Source organism: Lepidochelys kempii, chromosome 12, assembly GCF_965140265.1.
Source record: "Lepidochelys kempii isolate rLepKem1 chromosome 12, rLepKem1.hap2, whole genome shotgun sequence".
In the NCBI taxonomy this organism is placed as follows: domain Eukaryota; kingdom Metazoa; phylum Chordata; order Testudines; family Cheloniidae; genus Lepidochelys; species Lepidochelys kempii.
In genome coordinates this window covers 32252172-32267033 of record NC_133267.1, presented here as the reverse complement: position 1 = coordinate 32267033, position 14862 = coordinate 32252172, and the positions used below count along the sequence as shown (strand labels likewise).

The 14862-nt window shown below is 40.8% G+C and overlaps 1 protein-coding gene across 2 annotated transcripts in view; it reads right to left on the bottom strand.

The window, feature by feature from the left end:
* Positions 1 to 804: 804 nt before the first annotated feature.
* CDYL2 (chromodomain Y like 2) overlaps positions 805 to 14862 on the bottom strand; it is a 79868-nt gene continuing 65810 nt past the window's right edge. The window contains exons 4-7 of one of the 2 annotated variants that reach the window (XM_073307989.1): positions 9859 to 10031; positions 5204 to 5414; positions 4398 to 4541; positions 805 to 1494 (exon numbers count right to left, since the gene is read on the bottom strand). In XM_073307989.1, coding sequence (XP_073164090.1) covers positions 1336 to 1494; positions 4398 to 4541; positions 5204 to 5414; positions 9859 to 10031 — 687 coding nt within the window. In that variant the 3' untranslated portion in view covers positions 805 to 1335. The remainder of the gene's footprint in view (positions 1495 to 4397; positions 4542 to 5203; positions 5415 to 9858; positions 10032 to 14862) is intronic. The other variant, XM_073307990.1, reaches the window with a different exon arrangement.

The following is a 14862-nucleotide window of genomic DNA, read 5'->3' as shown; positions in this document are numbered from 1 at the left end:
TTTTGGTCACTTATGGACTGTTTTTATGGATAGCCATAGACTTTTAATTAATTAATTGTTCATAACTAGATCATGGGGTGGCCAGCCATGGAGTATTGGAAAAGCAAAACAAAAACTCTGTCTCCACCCAGTTCAAAACCTAGCACCGTTTTATAAAACTCCTATCTCAGACCCAGACGCCTCCAGAGTATTAATTATCCCACAATTGAGCAATCAGGCAGTTAGACTAAGGCTCACAAGGGTTTGTTTCTAGACTTCAGACCAAAAGGAGATGTTTAAACCTGAAGAACAATATAATGCCACATAAGGGCACCACACACCCTGTTATTAATGTCCAGCTAATAGGAAAATAGTAAACTTAAAGCATTTTGTTGGCAAGCCCTTCAATGCTCTTCAAGAAGGCAGGAAGTGAAGAGAGACTTGTGTGGGACTCAAAATTGCAGCTTCCACTGATTTTCCTTAATAAGTTTAACAAACTAGAACTTGACTTCAATACATCTTTGTACAATTTCACACATAAAGGAACATGTACGTACATGGCTATCACTATTAGTGCCCACACATTTGGTGATTTCTGTATGTTCTTTATTGTATACACACCTCACTGTTAAAAATGCACTGGGGCACTTGCATTCTCATGTGAAACCATTAATCCAGTCAAGGGAAGTATGAAAATAATATCTGTATGATCAACAAACAGTTGCATACAAACACAAAATAAATAAGTTAAATAAATTCAATGAAAGAAAAAAATCCCAGTAGTTCCCCCTCCCCCCCCCCCCCCCAAAAAAAAAAAAACCCAAACAAACCTAACTTTACATATTATACATATAAATTATCAGGTTTTTCCATTACATTGTTAGAACTTAAAAAAATAATTAAAATATTTCTGAAGTATAGTAATCTTGGTCTGCAGAGTGTTACTGTGACCTGATTTTCAGATTGAGCCCTCAGTGTCAGCACAGACATTTGTTGCAAAGCAAGAATAAGTTTAAAAAAAGGACAGACAAAATAAATCATTACAGATGGTGTGCCTTACTGGGCCATAGTAGTGCTTTTCAGCACGTGGAATGTACACTTCTAACTGGATGAGCATGTGAATGATGCACTCAGTAGAATTTATGTGCACTGACCAAGCCTGCCTCCATCTTGATTACACAAAATAGCTGTGTAACTTCTCCATTTAGCTCACAAGGAAATTGACACAACCATCTGTATTAAGATACACTGTCACAAATTCATCTCAAGGATGCGTTCCCTCTGCTTTTCAAACACAAGTAATGTTTGAACTCTGTTTACACTTGGAATGTTTTTTCTTGAAGTGAAACTGTGACTTCAGACTTCATAAATTTTGTCTTGCAAGTAGCTGAATAATGAATCCAGTCCTTTGGAAGAACTCCACAGCTGTTTTAACATCTGACACTCTTTTTCATTCACATCTTCAAGTCCAGATTTCAGGAAGCTCCGCACCAGGCATTTAGACTCTTCTAATACCTAAAGTGAAAATATTAGCAAAGATTTATTTTTTGATCTGTTCAACTTATTATGGACAGCAGTATTAACAGTGTTTTACCACTTAAATAATTATCTCCGTGGTGTAGAGAAGTTGGACCTGATTTTTCAGAGGTATTAAACAGCCACCACTCCACCTGAAGTCAGTGGAAGCTGCTGATACTCAGCACAGGCATTTGTATTTATGCACTAGCACGAAGATTTTCAAAAGTAAAGAGTGATTTAAGGGGCCTCACTTAGGCCACCTTAATTTAGAAAGTGTTTTAAGCCAAATTAGGTTGTCTCTTTTACTTATTTTTACATACAAAACCCAAAAGGAACTCTATTAGTTAAACAAAATTGGGATATGTTCCATGCTTCAATGTGTTCCAAGGGCAGGGGGTTAATACAAGGTATTAGTGTTTGTAGAAAAGGGAGACAAAAGGGAGCAAGCTCTACCAAACAACTGAGTCTTAGGCTAAGATATCCTGTCAGATTTGCACTGAAACTCATTGCTATTCCAGAACTGTGTTTCTTCTCAATAGACTGTAAACGGGTCAATTATAAGCAGCAGGGTTGTTGGGTTTTTTTTTTTTTTTTTGGTGGTGTTGATTTTTGTTTTGTATTTTTATGCACAGTTGTCCACAATGAACTCGAAGGAGGCCATTATATTTGTTCTACTTTTGAGCTCAATCTAGACTCCTAACTCCTTTATAATTTTTAACCCTTTTGATAGGTAGCCTCATGTTTGGTCATATCTTAACACCTTCCTTCAATCTAACAGACCTCAGTAGAAGATGCTATTGTACACTTGATCCGTGTGTGGGGGGGTAATGGAGAATGCAGGATGAGATTCAGAGTGCTTACCAGAGGTGGCAGGTTCGTAGAAATTTTGTTGGTGCCCAGAAACCCCACCCCCGGGCGGGAGGGGGAGGGGGTGTTGTGTGGGGCCCCAGGCCTCCATGGCGGTCGGGAGGTGGGGTGGGCTGGCCCCAGGCCTGCGTGGGGGACAGGAGCTGGCCACTTCCTGTGGGAAGTTGAGTGACCCAGCCCCAGCCTGCTCCGCTCCCCTGGCTCCCAGGCTTGGGGGGAGGGGGGAACCACCCCCCCCCCCAGCACTCGGCGGTGGTGTGGCTGGGAGCCAGGGGAGAGGAGCAGGCTGGGGCCGGGTCACTCTACTTCCCACAGGAAGTGGCCAGGCCCTGTCCCCCACAGAGGCCTGGGGCCAGCCCGCCCCGCAGAGAGCTGGGGGAGGGGGTTCCCACACAGCCCCCCTGTGGAGCTCTGTGGCCAGCCCCCCCTGCTCCCCTCTGTGGAAGCCTGGGGCTGCGTAGGGCAACAAAACAGCTAGGGACGGCCCTGGCTGCTGCCCCTCACTGCAGCCTCACTGGGGGTGAAGGATGGGGCTGCCCCTTGCCCAATGTGGGGCAGGAGTGGTGACTGCGGGCAGGGTGCCCCCTGTGCTGGTGGAGGGTCCTGCTGGAAAAGGGAGGGGTCCAAGGCGGAAGGACAGGGTAAGGGCAGCCTGCCCTGCCACTAGTGGGTGGGGGCACTAGGACCCTGTGGCAGCAGTTGATGCCCGGAGCCAGAAGAGTGGAGGCAGCGTGGAGCTGCAGGGGAGAGGCAGGGATACTCCGGGGGGGCCGGGAGAGGTGCGTGGGAGTCGGGAGACACTTGGGGGAGGTGCGTGGGGTGGCAGGTGGGGCCAGGGCAGAGACCCGTTCCCAAACATTGGTGGAGCTGGGCCCCAGGGCCCTGAATATTGCTAGAGCCTGGGCACCACAGGCCTATACAACTCGCTGCCCCAGCTTCCCAGCTCATATAATATAAGACGTATCAGCCTGATCTGATAAGCTTATGCTGCGTTTCCAAAGACCAATTCATGGTGGATTTAGTTCTGAGTGTGTTTTCTGAGATGTAATCTACACTTGATTTAATTAAAAATCGTCTGCCTCTGTCTCTTGAACGACAGGTCTTTTAAGTGAAGTCAAGGAATGCTAAGATTGCCAGTGACATGCAGTATAACTAAGGAATTAAGTACAAATGGCTACCAGTTGCTTTCATTTTATTAGTGCTATTCCAGGGAGGCTGTAGTTTTCATTGTTTCTGTTTACGTTACATTTCTTTTAAAAGCTTAGATGGGGCTGGTGCAGGAATATACATGCCTCAAGGAAAAGGGCTTTGGAAAGTGAGGGCTATGCAGAGGTTTTAACAGCCACTAAGCTGCAATCAGAAAACAGGGAAGTAATGACCCCTTGGACCAGATTTTGCTCCCAAGATCCTTGCATAGACTTCAAGAAAATGCTCTGTGGGGTCAGAAACTGCATTGGGGGGGGCGGGGAGGTAGGGAGTTAGTAGCCTGGTGATGGATGAAAGCAGGAGCTGGAGGGACACATTTCCCCTCCCCCGCAACTGGCTCCCCTTCATTGTGGGAGGGGTCTCTTTTAAAGGCTGTGGCAATGCAACTCCATCGGAGGCATGCTGCAGGGAGCAGAGGAGAAGCTTCAGGGAGGGACAGAGAGTCAGCATGGAGGTACAGGTCTCCTGCTGACTCCCTGGCTCTGTGTGTGGATCCCCCAGGTTCATCAATGAGCCCTACAATCCATTCCATATTGGGAAGGGGGAAGTGAAAAAACCTGCCTCCCAATGAAACAATTGGGGAAGAAATCCATGAGCAATCCTTGCACAGACTTCCTTCCATTCGCTCCCCTCTACAGAGGTTTTACTACAGGAGTTGAGAATTGAGTTCCCTCCAGTACATGATCAGCCTTTGTAGCACACCTTCCCTGTGAGGGTGAAGTTATAGCGATATATTCCTTTTGCCTATACCTGAACAGGTTTCTATTTAATTCCTTAATACAAGTTGTAATCTAGCTGATAGAAACAAAAGCCGATAGATTTCCTACCACTGCACTGCAAGATGCCATTTCCTTTACTCGCAGCATCACTTCTTGACTGAATGTTGTTGGCCAAAATACTTGTGACACAAGTCCTCTGCTGCAGGCTTCCTGTGCTGTTAGCTTTCTCCCGCAGAACAACATTTCATTTGCCTGCAAAAGAAAAGGCTCACTCAAGATCTTGGGTGGTGATTTCCTTCATTCCTACACCACATATGCCTGATGCTATGGTCAAATAAGACCTGCAAATATTTTCATCCTTCTCCTTAGAGAGAAGTACTTATAAAGTGCTTTTGGCACTGACATCTAAGCATGGTATGGGCAAATTAAAAAAAATACATTAGCTGTTCATATCAGCATACTGATGTCAGTGATTTTACAAGAGTAACTGTCATTACATAGGCAATTCTATGGCACTGATCCATGACAGCAAGTATAAGCTATTATGGGGGTCAAATTCTGATCTTTTTTTTACACTGGGGTAAACTAAGTGACTAATGGAATTACTCCAGATTTACACTTGTGAAGCTGACAGCACAGTGTCAAGCCCCAGTGTACCTTATTAACTACTAGCCATTGCACGAGTCTAGCATGGAGCAGAAAGATACTTTGAAACCTCCCAGATTAGCTTTGCCAAAGCACTTTGTCCCTTTCCTGACACATCCTTGAAAATGGCCCCTCTTCTCATGTCCCTTGAGCCTCTCTTCACCAGAGACTGTAAAATGTGTCAAGTTCTGTGACAGTCATAAAAACAGTGCAAAACAGTATGGAATTAACCAAGCCTGCTGAGCAATTCTAGGAGAAAAGTGCCTTACCAGAGCAACACCAAGTATTTGTGGGAATGTATACGATGAGCAGCCAGCTGGAGTGAGTCGGATCGTCGCATATGGGGTCTGAAACCAAGCCTTCTCGCTTGCCCAAACGATATCACACAGTGGTAAGATAGAAGCTCCCAACCCAAGAGCTGGGCCATTGATAGCAACTACAATTGGCTTCTTAAATTGAATAAAAGCTTTTACAAAATCCCTAAAATAAAAAAAAGGAAGTTCTTGAATAGGGAAACACTTAAATTAGTTCTTGAGTTTAAACTACTTATCAAAAAACAGATTTGAATGTCAAATGCCTTGCTCAGTTTTTATGCCTTCTATTTTCCAGCTGGGCTTTCCCCCAGATGAACAGTTCAGCTGATTTGTCTGTAATTAATTTATAAGAATACCATGGAATATCAAATGATTTCTCTTAAATTGGATTTGATTTGTGTGGAGTAACTGGAATGCCTGGAACATGGTAACTTTTTGCGGTATGGTTAGGGCTAGTATTATTTCTGGACCAATAAGGGATGGATTGTATATTTAGTGGCTCTCACTCTATTCAAGGAAGGTCAGCATGGATTCAGGTGGTCTTGCTTAGCTAACTTGATGGAGTCCTTTAAATATATTGCAGAATGAAAGAGGAGGAAAACTCAGTGGGTGCAGTGTTGTATACTTATGTTAAAGAACCCAAGGCTCTGCTCAAAGATTAATGGTAAGGTATCATACTGAGCCATGGAATAGAGATAAAAACAGGGTGATCTAAAGAATACACACAAGCTGAAAGAGAGAGGCACAAAGGGGAACCACAAACTGGAAAAAACTACATTGAAATGAGACAGTAAGAGTGGTATCCAGAGATCACTTGATGGATCTTTGTTAGAAGTGATTTAGATTAAAGTATAACAAAGATCTCCATGTCCCACCTCTTACAGCAAATTTGAAGTGAAGGGGGGGAAGAGGAAATAATGCAGTTGAATGCAAAATGGGTTCGCTCATTTAGGTGAGAGGGCTAGAACAAAGTAAATTTAGTGCAATAAGAGATTAGAAATAAGTCACCTGCCTTCTAGGAACAAGGGTATGGAATCAGTGCAAAACAGAACAGTCTGTACATTGATCAGAAAAAAGCATGGGTGTAATTGGGGACAAATTATGGGTTCCATCAAACCAGTTCACAGCAAGAGAGAAGGCAAACAAAATACTGAATTATATTAGCAGAAGGAAAATGCAAAGCAAGAGGTGATACTGTTACTGGCCAAGTCTCATATGGTGTATGTTGTGGAAGAACATGATTCCTTTAAAGACATTTGCCCTTGGATGTGCTTTCAGATTTCCTGTTGAGCTCAAGGAGACCTATACTTGTGCATCTGAGAGCAGGATTTGGATGCTGGAGATGATAGCAGATCTCACGGAAAGATTAAGGCCCTGATTTAAGCAAAGCACAGGAGTAGGCTTAACTTTAACCATGTGACTAGCCCCATTGAAGTCAATGTGACTACATACAGGCTTAAAGTTAAGCATGGCCTTAGGTACTATGCTGGATTGGGATATAAGAGAAATGGGTTTAGTATAAACAACAACAAAATAAAAAAAGAGAGGAGACTTTGAGATGACCCAACATTAACGTTTACAATGTATGAAAGGGACTGACAGTAACAGTGATATGTTTTTCAGAGGTACAGCACGATCAATATTAAGAGTTCTTGAGAAAATAAGGAGTGAAGATGGAGTTCAGGAGCTCCACCTCATACAATGGACAATAAAACTTAGGAACAGGTTATCAGGCAAGGCAAGTAGAGTAAGGAGTACTCTATCGATGGGTTCAGAAGGCAAAGACGTTTTACTGGAAAAGGAGGGGATTAAGGGAAATTATAGTTCACACTTGGCTGAGCAAAGCAAGGCCCAATGATTAATTCAAATGTATTTCTCTGCCTGTAACGTGACAACCTTGATCAATTCCAAAATTTCAGAGTATTCTGGGCACCAATGGGCACAAGCCTATTGATTTTTGGTACAGATCAGAAACTGGAAAAGCCTAACGCAGAGGAAAATCAAGACTCCCAGACTGCTAAGTGCAGAAGGCAGAGGAATCTCCCTTTGCCCCTGTGGCTGCCTTCATAGATCAGAAGCAGCTAAATGTTCTGCATGGGGAGACAGTCTGCAGCCTGGCAGAAACAAGACAGTCTTACAAGGAGAAAGTGGGGACCCCAGGAGAGGAGAGCAGAATGTGAGGGGACATTCTTAGAATTGCACTGGAAGTTGTAAATACTGTTGCACAGTGGAACTTATTACAGTGAGAGGGGAAAATGTTATGTTTGGAAGGCTTTTGTTTTTACTAAGAGGAGATGTGAAAATATGGTCTTCATGTGTACTTTTGAATCTTGCAATGAGCTTGGCATGGACACAGTGCTCTCATTGCAGGATCAGGGCTTGTAGTCCGTCAAAAGGCCTGTGAAACAAATAAAGTGCAATCCCGTTGTTTTAGGCTGTGATCAACATATGAAAGCTGTAGCACAGACAGAAGGAATATACTGTGAGAATTCTTCTTTTCCTCTCATAATATTGATATAAACACATTCCACTCTCAGCTGATACAGAGAATGGGAATGGGTAACTTACTATACATTTGAGCACCCTAACCACTGACAAAGCAACATTTTCTCTCTCACTACAGTGTTATTTTGTGTCAGTCAATTAACTCTTCTCCCTTTTCAGGGAATGATCGAGCAACAGAAAAGCATTGACAGTTAAGTTAAAAGTTTAAGAATATTATATTTCCATGCTCATAAAATCTAATCTCTACTTTGAGTTTCAGAAATATCTAATAGAAGTATCCAAATTGTACTGTAATAGTTGTGACTGATATGGCAATTTCCTGTGTATTCTTGGGAGACCTTACTGAATTAAGTTGAAGTGTCTTTGGGGTCCTTTGTATTCAATGCAAATCTTATATATTCTGGTGAGCTGGGATTGTATGTAACGTCCAGGAGGCAGATGTGATGTGAGGCCCAGGAGTTCAAAGGTCTACATTGAAATGTGCCAGGCAAGAATGGACTTTGGGACATTAAATGTGAGGTATTCCCCAGGAAATCTACTTAGGGAGAGTTAATTCCCCACTTCCAGTTATGCAAAAACTCCGCCTTTTGAAGCTGTGCCCTGAGGAATGGGTAATTGTCGGCTGATTATCTGTTCCTGGAGACTGCAGATCACATGTCCAAGCTGTATAAAGAAATAGCTGTACTGCAGTTGGGATTCTGCTTCTGAATCTGAGACAGTTATGAACTTATTACCATAGGGAAAACCCAGTTGTGGGTTTTGAAGGACTGACCAGAGCTCAAGGTTGGGTTGGGGTGAGCTCTGGTCAGCTTTTTAGCATACATGTAGGTTCTTTTATTGTTTTTAATGTGTTTTCCCTGTAATGCTTTTATCATAAGAATACATGTGCTTACTTAGAATGAACTGTGTGATAACTTATAACTGAGGGAAATACACAGGTTGCAGCCCCCGGGGAGAAAGAAAAGCACCAACACTGGCCTTTTGGGCAGTCTAGCTTGCTGGGGAGATTACAGTGTAGGCAGGGAACTGTGTAGCCTTAAAGAATCCCCAGTCAGAATGGAGTGAGATGTGGGTCTCTGCCCAAGACTGCAACTGCCCTGAAACTGACAATAGTCACAGCAGTAACCAAGACACTGGTAATCAACAGACTGAGGTCATTACTAAAATGGCTTGGCTTCTGTTAGATAATTCTGTTAATTTATATCATGAAACAATTAAACAAGTTGTCCTAATATAGCTGAAGTCCAGATCTATTGCAAACCATCCCCTCTAGTTGGATTCCTTCATAATAATGTCAGAATGTACTGCATAAAATTTGAAAGCTCTCAAAAGAGGAATACCTATTTGTAGGAAATAGTAAGTCTAAGCCAGGTCCTCAGCTGGTGTAAAAAGATGTAGTTCTATTGACTCTAATGGAGTAACACTGTTACACACCAGCTGAAGATCTGGTCATATATTTATACCTTTGTGGATAATGGGAACACTTGACGGTTTGTAGTGTAGACTGATTTATAGACAGTACTTCATAAACCCTGTGTTTCTATTAAAATAATCTGATATGTTAAGCAAAACAGTGTTTTAGTTTTGAACATAGAACTACATTTACGAATAAATTACATGATTTAAATGTAAGAAAAATATCAGAAACCTTTCTAATAAGGCTCTGAAATACATTAGAAGCCTGCTATATTAATATAACACTACTAAGTCATAGAACCCCATTTGTACTGAAACTCATTAAAATGATGAAAACTGAAACAAGTAAAATATCTGGCTTCGAGGAACAATGTTAAAACATGAAGCTACAGCTAATTTAAAAAACAAAGTTACATCTCAATTTGAATTTGAGACTAGAGGAAGAATTTTGAAATACACTGAGGTAGTGGAACTAATTAAATTTTAACACATACTAGAAATAAAGGAGTTCTGTCTCATAAGAAAAAGCTACAGCAAACCCATTCCTTTTTCTTGTTAAATGAATTTGTAGGACTGAAATTAGCATACAATCAACACTTAAATATACAACACTCTTGGATCTGACAAATATTTTTTAGAATCACACACTGCATTTCATAATTTAGAGATCACATGTGAGCTTGGGTCACCTTATAGCTTCTGCAATCCTAGTGCTTTCTTTTCTTCTGTCATTGGATAACCTGCCAATTAAATAGGAGTAATCTAGGCCACTACAGAATACACTTCCCACTGCGCTGAGAAGTAAGAGTTTACTGTCATCAGCTGATGCATTGCACAATGCTCTCCGAACTTCCTTCATGATCTGTGGATAAAGAAAAGTAAACAGTTCGACATGCATGCCTTTGCAAGATAATTTCTCTTGCTGTATAAAACTGTACTTGTTGTTAGAGATGTATATTTTGGCCATTGTAACTTAAGTACTTTGAATTATAATAGTGTTTACAAAGCCCTTACATCTTTGAAGTGCTTTATGGACATGCAGTAATTCAGATCCATTTTTGACAAGGTGGTATTTCTTTGCTTATCCTGTGTGGGAAATTCTGGTTACCTAGAATGTGTTATTCTATTGATATTTAACAGATTTCAAATGGCTCTTGTTCTGCTCCTATGACTTTAAAAAAAATAAACTGATGTACATCATTGTAACATCAAAGTTGTTACCACAACAATAGCATGGTAAGCTCTGTGTGTTTGAGTGAAATATATAAACCCTGGCCTTCAGTTCTTTCACCAGTTCAGTTAGGGCAGTCAGGTGGAACAATACAACTTTAAATGCGTAGATTTATGGCTAATTTATTGTTTATAGTACTATGGTCAGTGACATTTTTAAAGTCTACAAATGCTATAGTAATAAAAGCCACTAGAAAGATGACTAATTTACCGCTTGATTTACTATTAGATCAAATTATTCATAAACACTAGTCAAAATCTTTAAGACCTTGACACACTGGTGTTGAAATAAAAGGCTATTATTATTGCAAGAACAACATCTTTCCTAATCATTTTAAAAAGGGGAACAATATTTCATAAATTTCTGCAGGTAGTTTTCATTACGGCCCTGATTGAGCAAGGTGTGTAAGCACATATATAACTTTAAGCATGTGAGTAGCCCTGTTGACTGACTACTCTTATTGACTTCTACGTGTGAAATCCTGCCGATTTAAATCAATGGCAGTTATCTTATCGACTCCAGTGAGCCTATGATTTCATTTAGTGAGACTACATATATTCTTAAACTTTTGTACATATTTAAATGCCTTACCAATTCAGGACCCTAACCATGATGGGCCAAATTCTGCTCTAATTTATGCTGAAAGATTTGGATGTACAGGTAAATTTTCAGAGACTGCAAAATTTGCCCTGATGAGTTACAGATGTAGAGAAATAAGACATTCAGGTGGCAACTACTTCTTTTCACTATTTAAGCTTGCAAAGTGCTTTACATCTCTGAAGCGCTGTACAGACTCTAGATCTATTTGAACAAATGTCACTAAATGTACAGGTGCAATTTTATGCATGCCACTTTTTCTGGGCAGGCTTTGCACACACACATTCTATGACTTATGGGAACAAACTTGCATTTGCTTGTGAAAATCATGTAGCGTGGTGTCTATCTACCTGATCTGCATGGGCAAACACAAAGATCTGAATTCTAGTATGTATTAAACTTGGACATGAGAAATGGCAGGGTAAGTTTTCAGAAGGTAAAAGCTCCCTTTTGTAGGTGCACATTCGAATGCTTACAATCATGACTGTGGGTGAAAACCAGGTAGTTACAGGCAGAAGTTCTCAGCTCTGTAGCTAGAATTCATGTACAAAAATGGCAGCACTAATTTTGTGAGGGCAGTTTACACCCAAATCACAAAGGCAGAGCCTTAGTCCTCTTGAGTCTGTTAACCCACACTCATGCAAAAATGCAGCTGGGTAGAATGGCATTTGCAAATTTTGTTGTTCTCCCTTCACAGCTACAATCTGCTCAAAGTTTTGCATATGATTTTAGACCTGATCAAAGCTAAACATTTATTTCAGAAGATATAGAACTGTGTAAGGTAGAGATCTGTTGGATTCACTGGTCCAACTCCCTGCTATTATAGGATTGTTCTCGTCAGTCTATTTTCTAATGTTTTACATGTCCCCAACACTGGGACTTCCACTGTTTCCTTGGCAGATTCTATAATGTAGTCAACATCTTTGGGCAATATTGTGTGGCCAAATTAGAAGCAAAACTTCCTGTGGATCGTAATGGGGAGTTTTGCTTCAAATGTGATCATAGGGTATGACTCTCCAGTCAGGTAGTTCCTCCTGATATTCCACTGTAATGTTCCCATCCCCATATGTTTATATGCACATCTACAATTTCTCTCTTCCTCTGTCATCCTTCAAATACTTGTTTCACTCTTAGCCCATACGTATATCTGGTTCTCTTCATTTTCCCACATAAACATTTCTAGATTTGGGTTTAAATGGATAGAATCATAGAAGTGAAGGGCTTGAAGGGACTTTGAGAAGTCAAGTCCAGCCCCTGTGCTGTGGCAGGACCAGTTAAACCTAGACTGGCCATGATAGGTGTTTGTCCAACCTGTTTTAAAAACCTCCAGAGATGGGGAATCCACAGCCTTCTTTGGAAGCTTAACTACCCTTATAGTTTGAAATTTTCCTCTAATATCTGAGCTAAATCGCACTTGCTACAGATTAAGCCCATTACTTCTTGTCTGACCTTCAGTGAACAATTGATCACAGTCACCTTCATAGCAGCCCTTAACATCTGAAGACTCTTATCAGGTCCTCCCTCAGTCTCCTTTTCTCAAGTCTAAACATGCTCAGTTTTTTTTTAACCTTTCCTCATAGGTCAGCTTTTCTACACCTTTAATCATTTTTGTTGCTCTCCTCTGGACTCTCTCCAGTTTGTTCACATCTCTCCTAAAGTGTAGTGCCTAGAATTGGACACAGTACCCAAGCTGAGGCCTCACCAGTGCCGAGCAGAGTAGGACAGTTACCTCCTGTGTCTTACATACGACTCTCCTGCTTATAAACTGCAGAATATTAGCCCTCTTTGCAGCTGCATCACATTGTTGACTCATTCAACTTGTTATCCACTATAACCCCCAGATCCTTTCCAGCAGTATTAGTGCCTAGCCAATTTATTCCCCATTTTGTAGTTGTGCAGATCTTTCCTTCCTAAGTGAAATACTTTGCTCTTGGATTTACTGAATTTCACATCTTGTTGTATTCAGACCAATTCTCCAGTTTGTCAAAGTCATTTTGAATTCTAATCCTGTTCTCCAAACTACTTGCAACCCCTCCCAGCATGGTGTCATCTGCAGCTTTTATAAGCATACTCTCCACTCCATTATTCAAGTGGTTAATGAAAATATTGAATAGTATTAGGGACTGACCCCTGGTGACCCCACAAATTTCCCTGATAGTTTGACAGTGAATCATTGAAAACTACTTTTTGAGTAAGGTCTTTTAACATTTGTGCAGCTGCCTTGTAGTAATTTCATTTAGACCACATTTCCGTAGTTTCATTATGTGAATGTCATGTGGGACTGTGAAAAGTCTTACTAAAGTCAGGGTATAACACATCTGCTGCTTTCCCTTATCCACTAGGCCAGTAACTCTGTCAAAGGAAATTAGGTTGGTTTGGCATGATTTGTTCTTGATAAATCCATGCTGGCTATTCCTTTATAACTCTATTATCCTCCACGTGCTTGCCAATTGATTGTTTAATAATTTGTTCCACTCTCTTTCCAGGTATTGAAATTAGGCTGACTGACTGGTATATAATTCCCTGGGAACTCTTTATTCTCCCTTTCAAAGATATATTTGCCCTTCTCCAGTCTTTGGGGACCTCACCGGTCCTCCAGAAGTTCTCAAAGATAATTGTTAATGGTTCTGAGATTGCTTCAGCTAGTTCCTTAAGTACCCTATAATGAATTTCATCTGGTCCTGCCAAACTGAAAACATCTAACTTACTTAAATATTCTTTAACCTGATCTTTCCCTATTTTGGCTTGCATTGTTTCCCCCTTGTTGTTAATATTAATTGTGTTGAGTATCTGGTCACCAGTTAACCTTTCTTGGTGAAGACTGAAGCAAAATAGGCAATAAACACCTCCGCCTTGTTGATGTCATCAGTTATTAGCTCTTTTTCTCTGCTAAGCAGAAGACCTACACTTTCCTTAGTCTTTCTCTGGCTCCTAATGTGTTTAAAGAACCTCTTCTTATTGCCTTTTATGTCCCTTGCTAGGTGTATCTTATTTTGTGCCTTAGTCTTTCTTATTTTATTTCTACATGATTGTGCTATTCTTTTATACCCCTTCTAAGCAATTTGTTCTCATTCTACTTTTTGTAGGATTTCTTTTTGATTTTTCAGGTCATTAAAAAGCTCCTGATAGAGCCATATTGGCCTCTTACTATGTTTCCTATCTTTCCTTCACCTCAGGATAGTTTGCAATTGTGCTTTTAATATTGTTTCCTTGAGAAACTGACAGTTCTCCTGAACTCCTTTTTTCCTTAGATTTTTCTTCCCATGGGACCTTACCTACTAGTTCTACGAGTTTGTTGAAGTCCATTATCCTTATTCTGTTGCTCTCACTCCTTCCTTCCCTTAAAACCATTAAATCATCATTTCATGCTCACTTTCACCCAAAATGTCTTCCACCTTCAGATTCACTTCCAATTCCACCATGTTGGTCAGAATCAAGTCTAAGATGGTTGTTACCCCAGGTTACTTCCTCCACTTTCTGGGACAAAAAGTTGTCCCCTACACATTCCAAGAACTTAATGGAAATTTTGTGTTTTGCTAAATTACTTTTTCAACAGATGTCTGGATAGTTCAAATCCCCCATTACTACCAGGTCTTGTGTTTTGGATATTTCTGTTATTTGTTCTAGAAATGCCTTATCCACCTCCTCCTCCTCCTTATTTGGTGGGCTACAGTAGACCCCTACTATGATGTCACCCTATTTTTTACCTCTTTTATCTTTTTACCCAGAGACTCTCAACTGGTCTGCCTCCCACATCCTTCTAGACCTCAGAACAAATATCTGTTTTGATGTGTAAAACCACACAGAAGCAGCAATTTGAGAAAAGGTTTTATTAAATGTACACAACACTTCCCCCATCCCAATT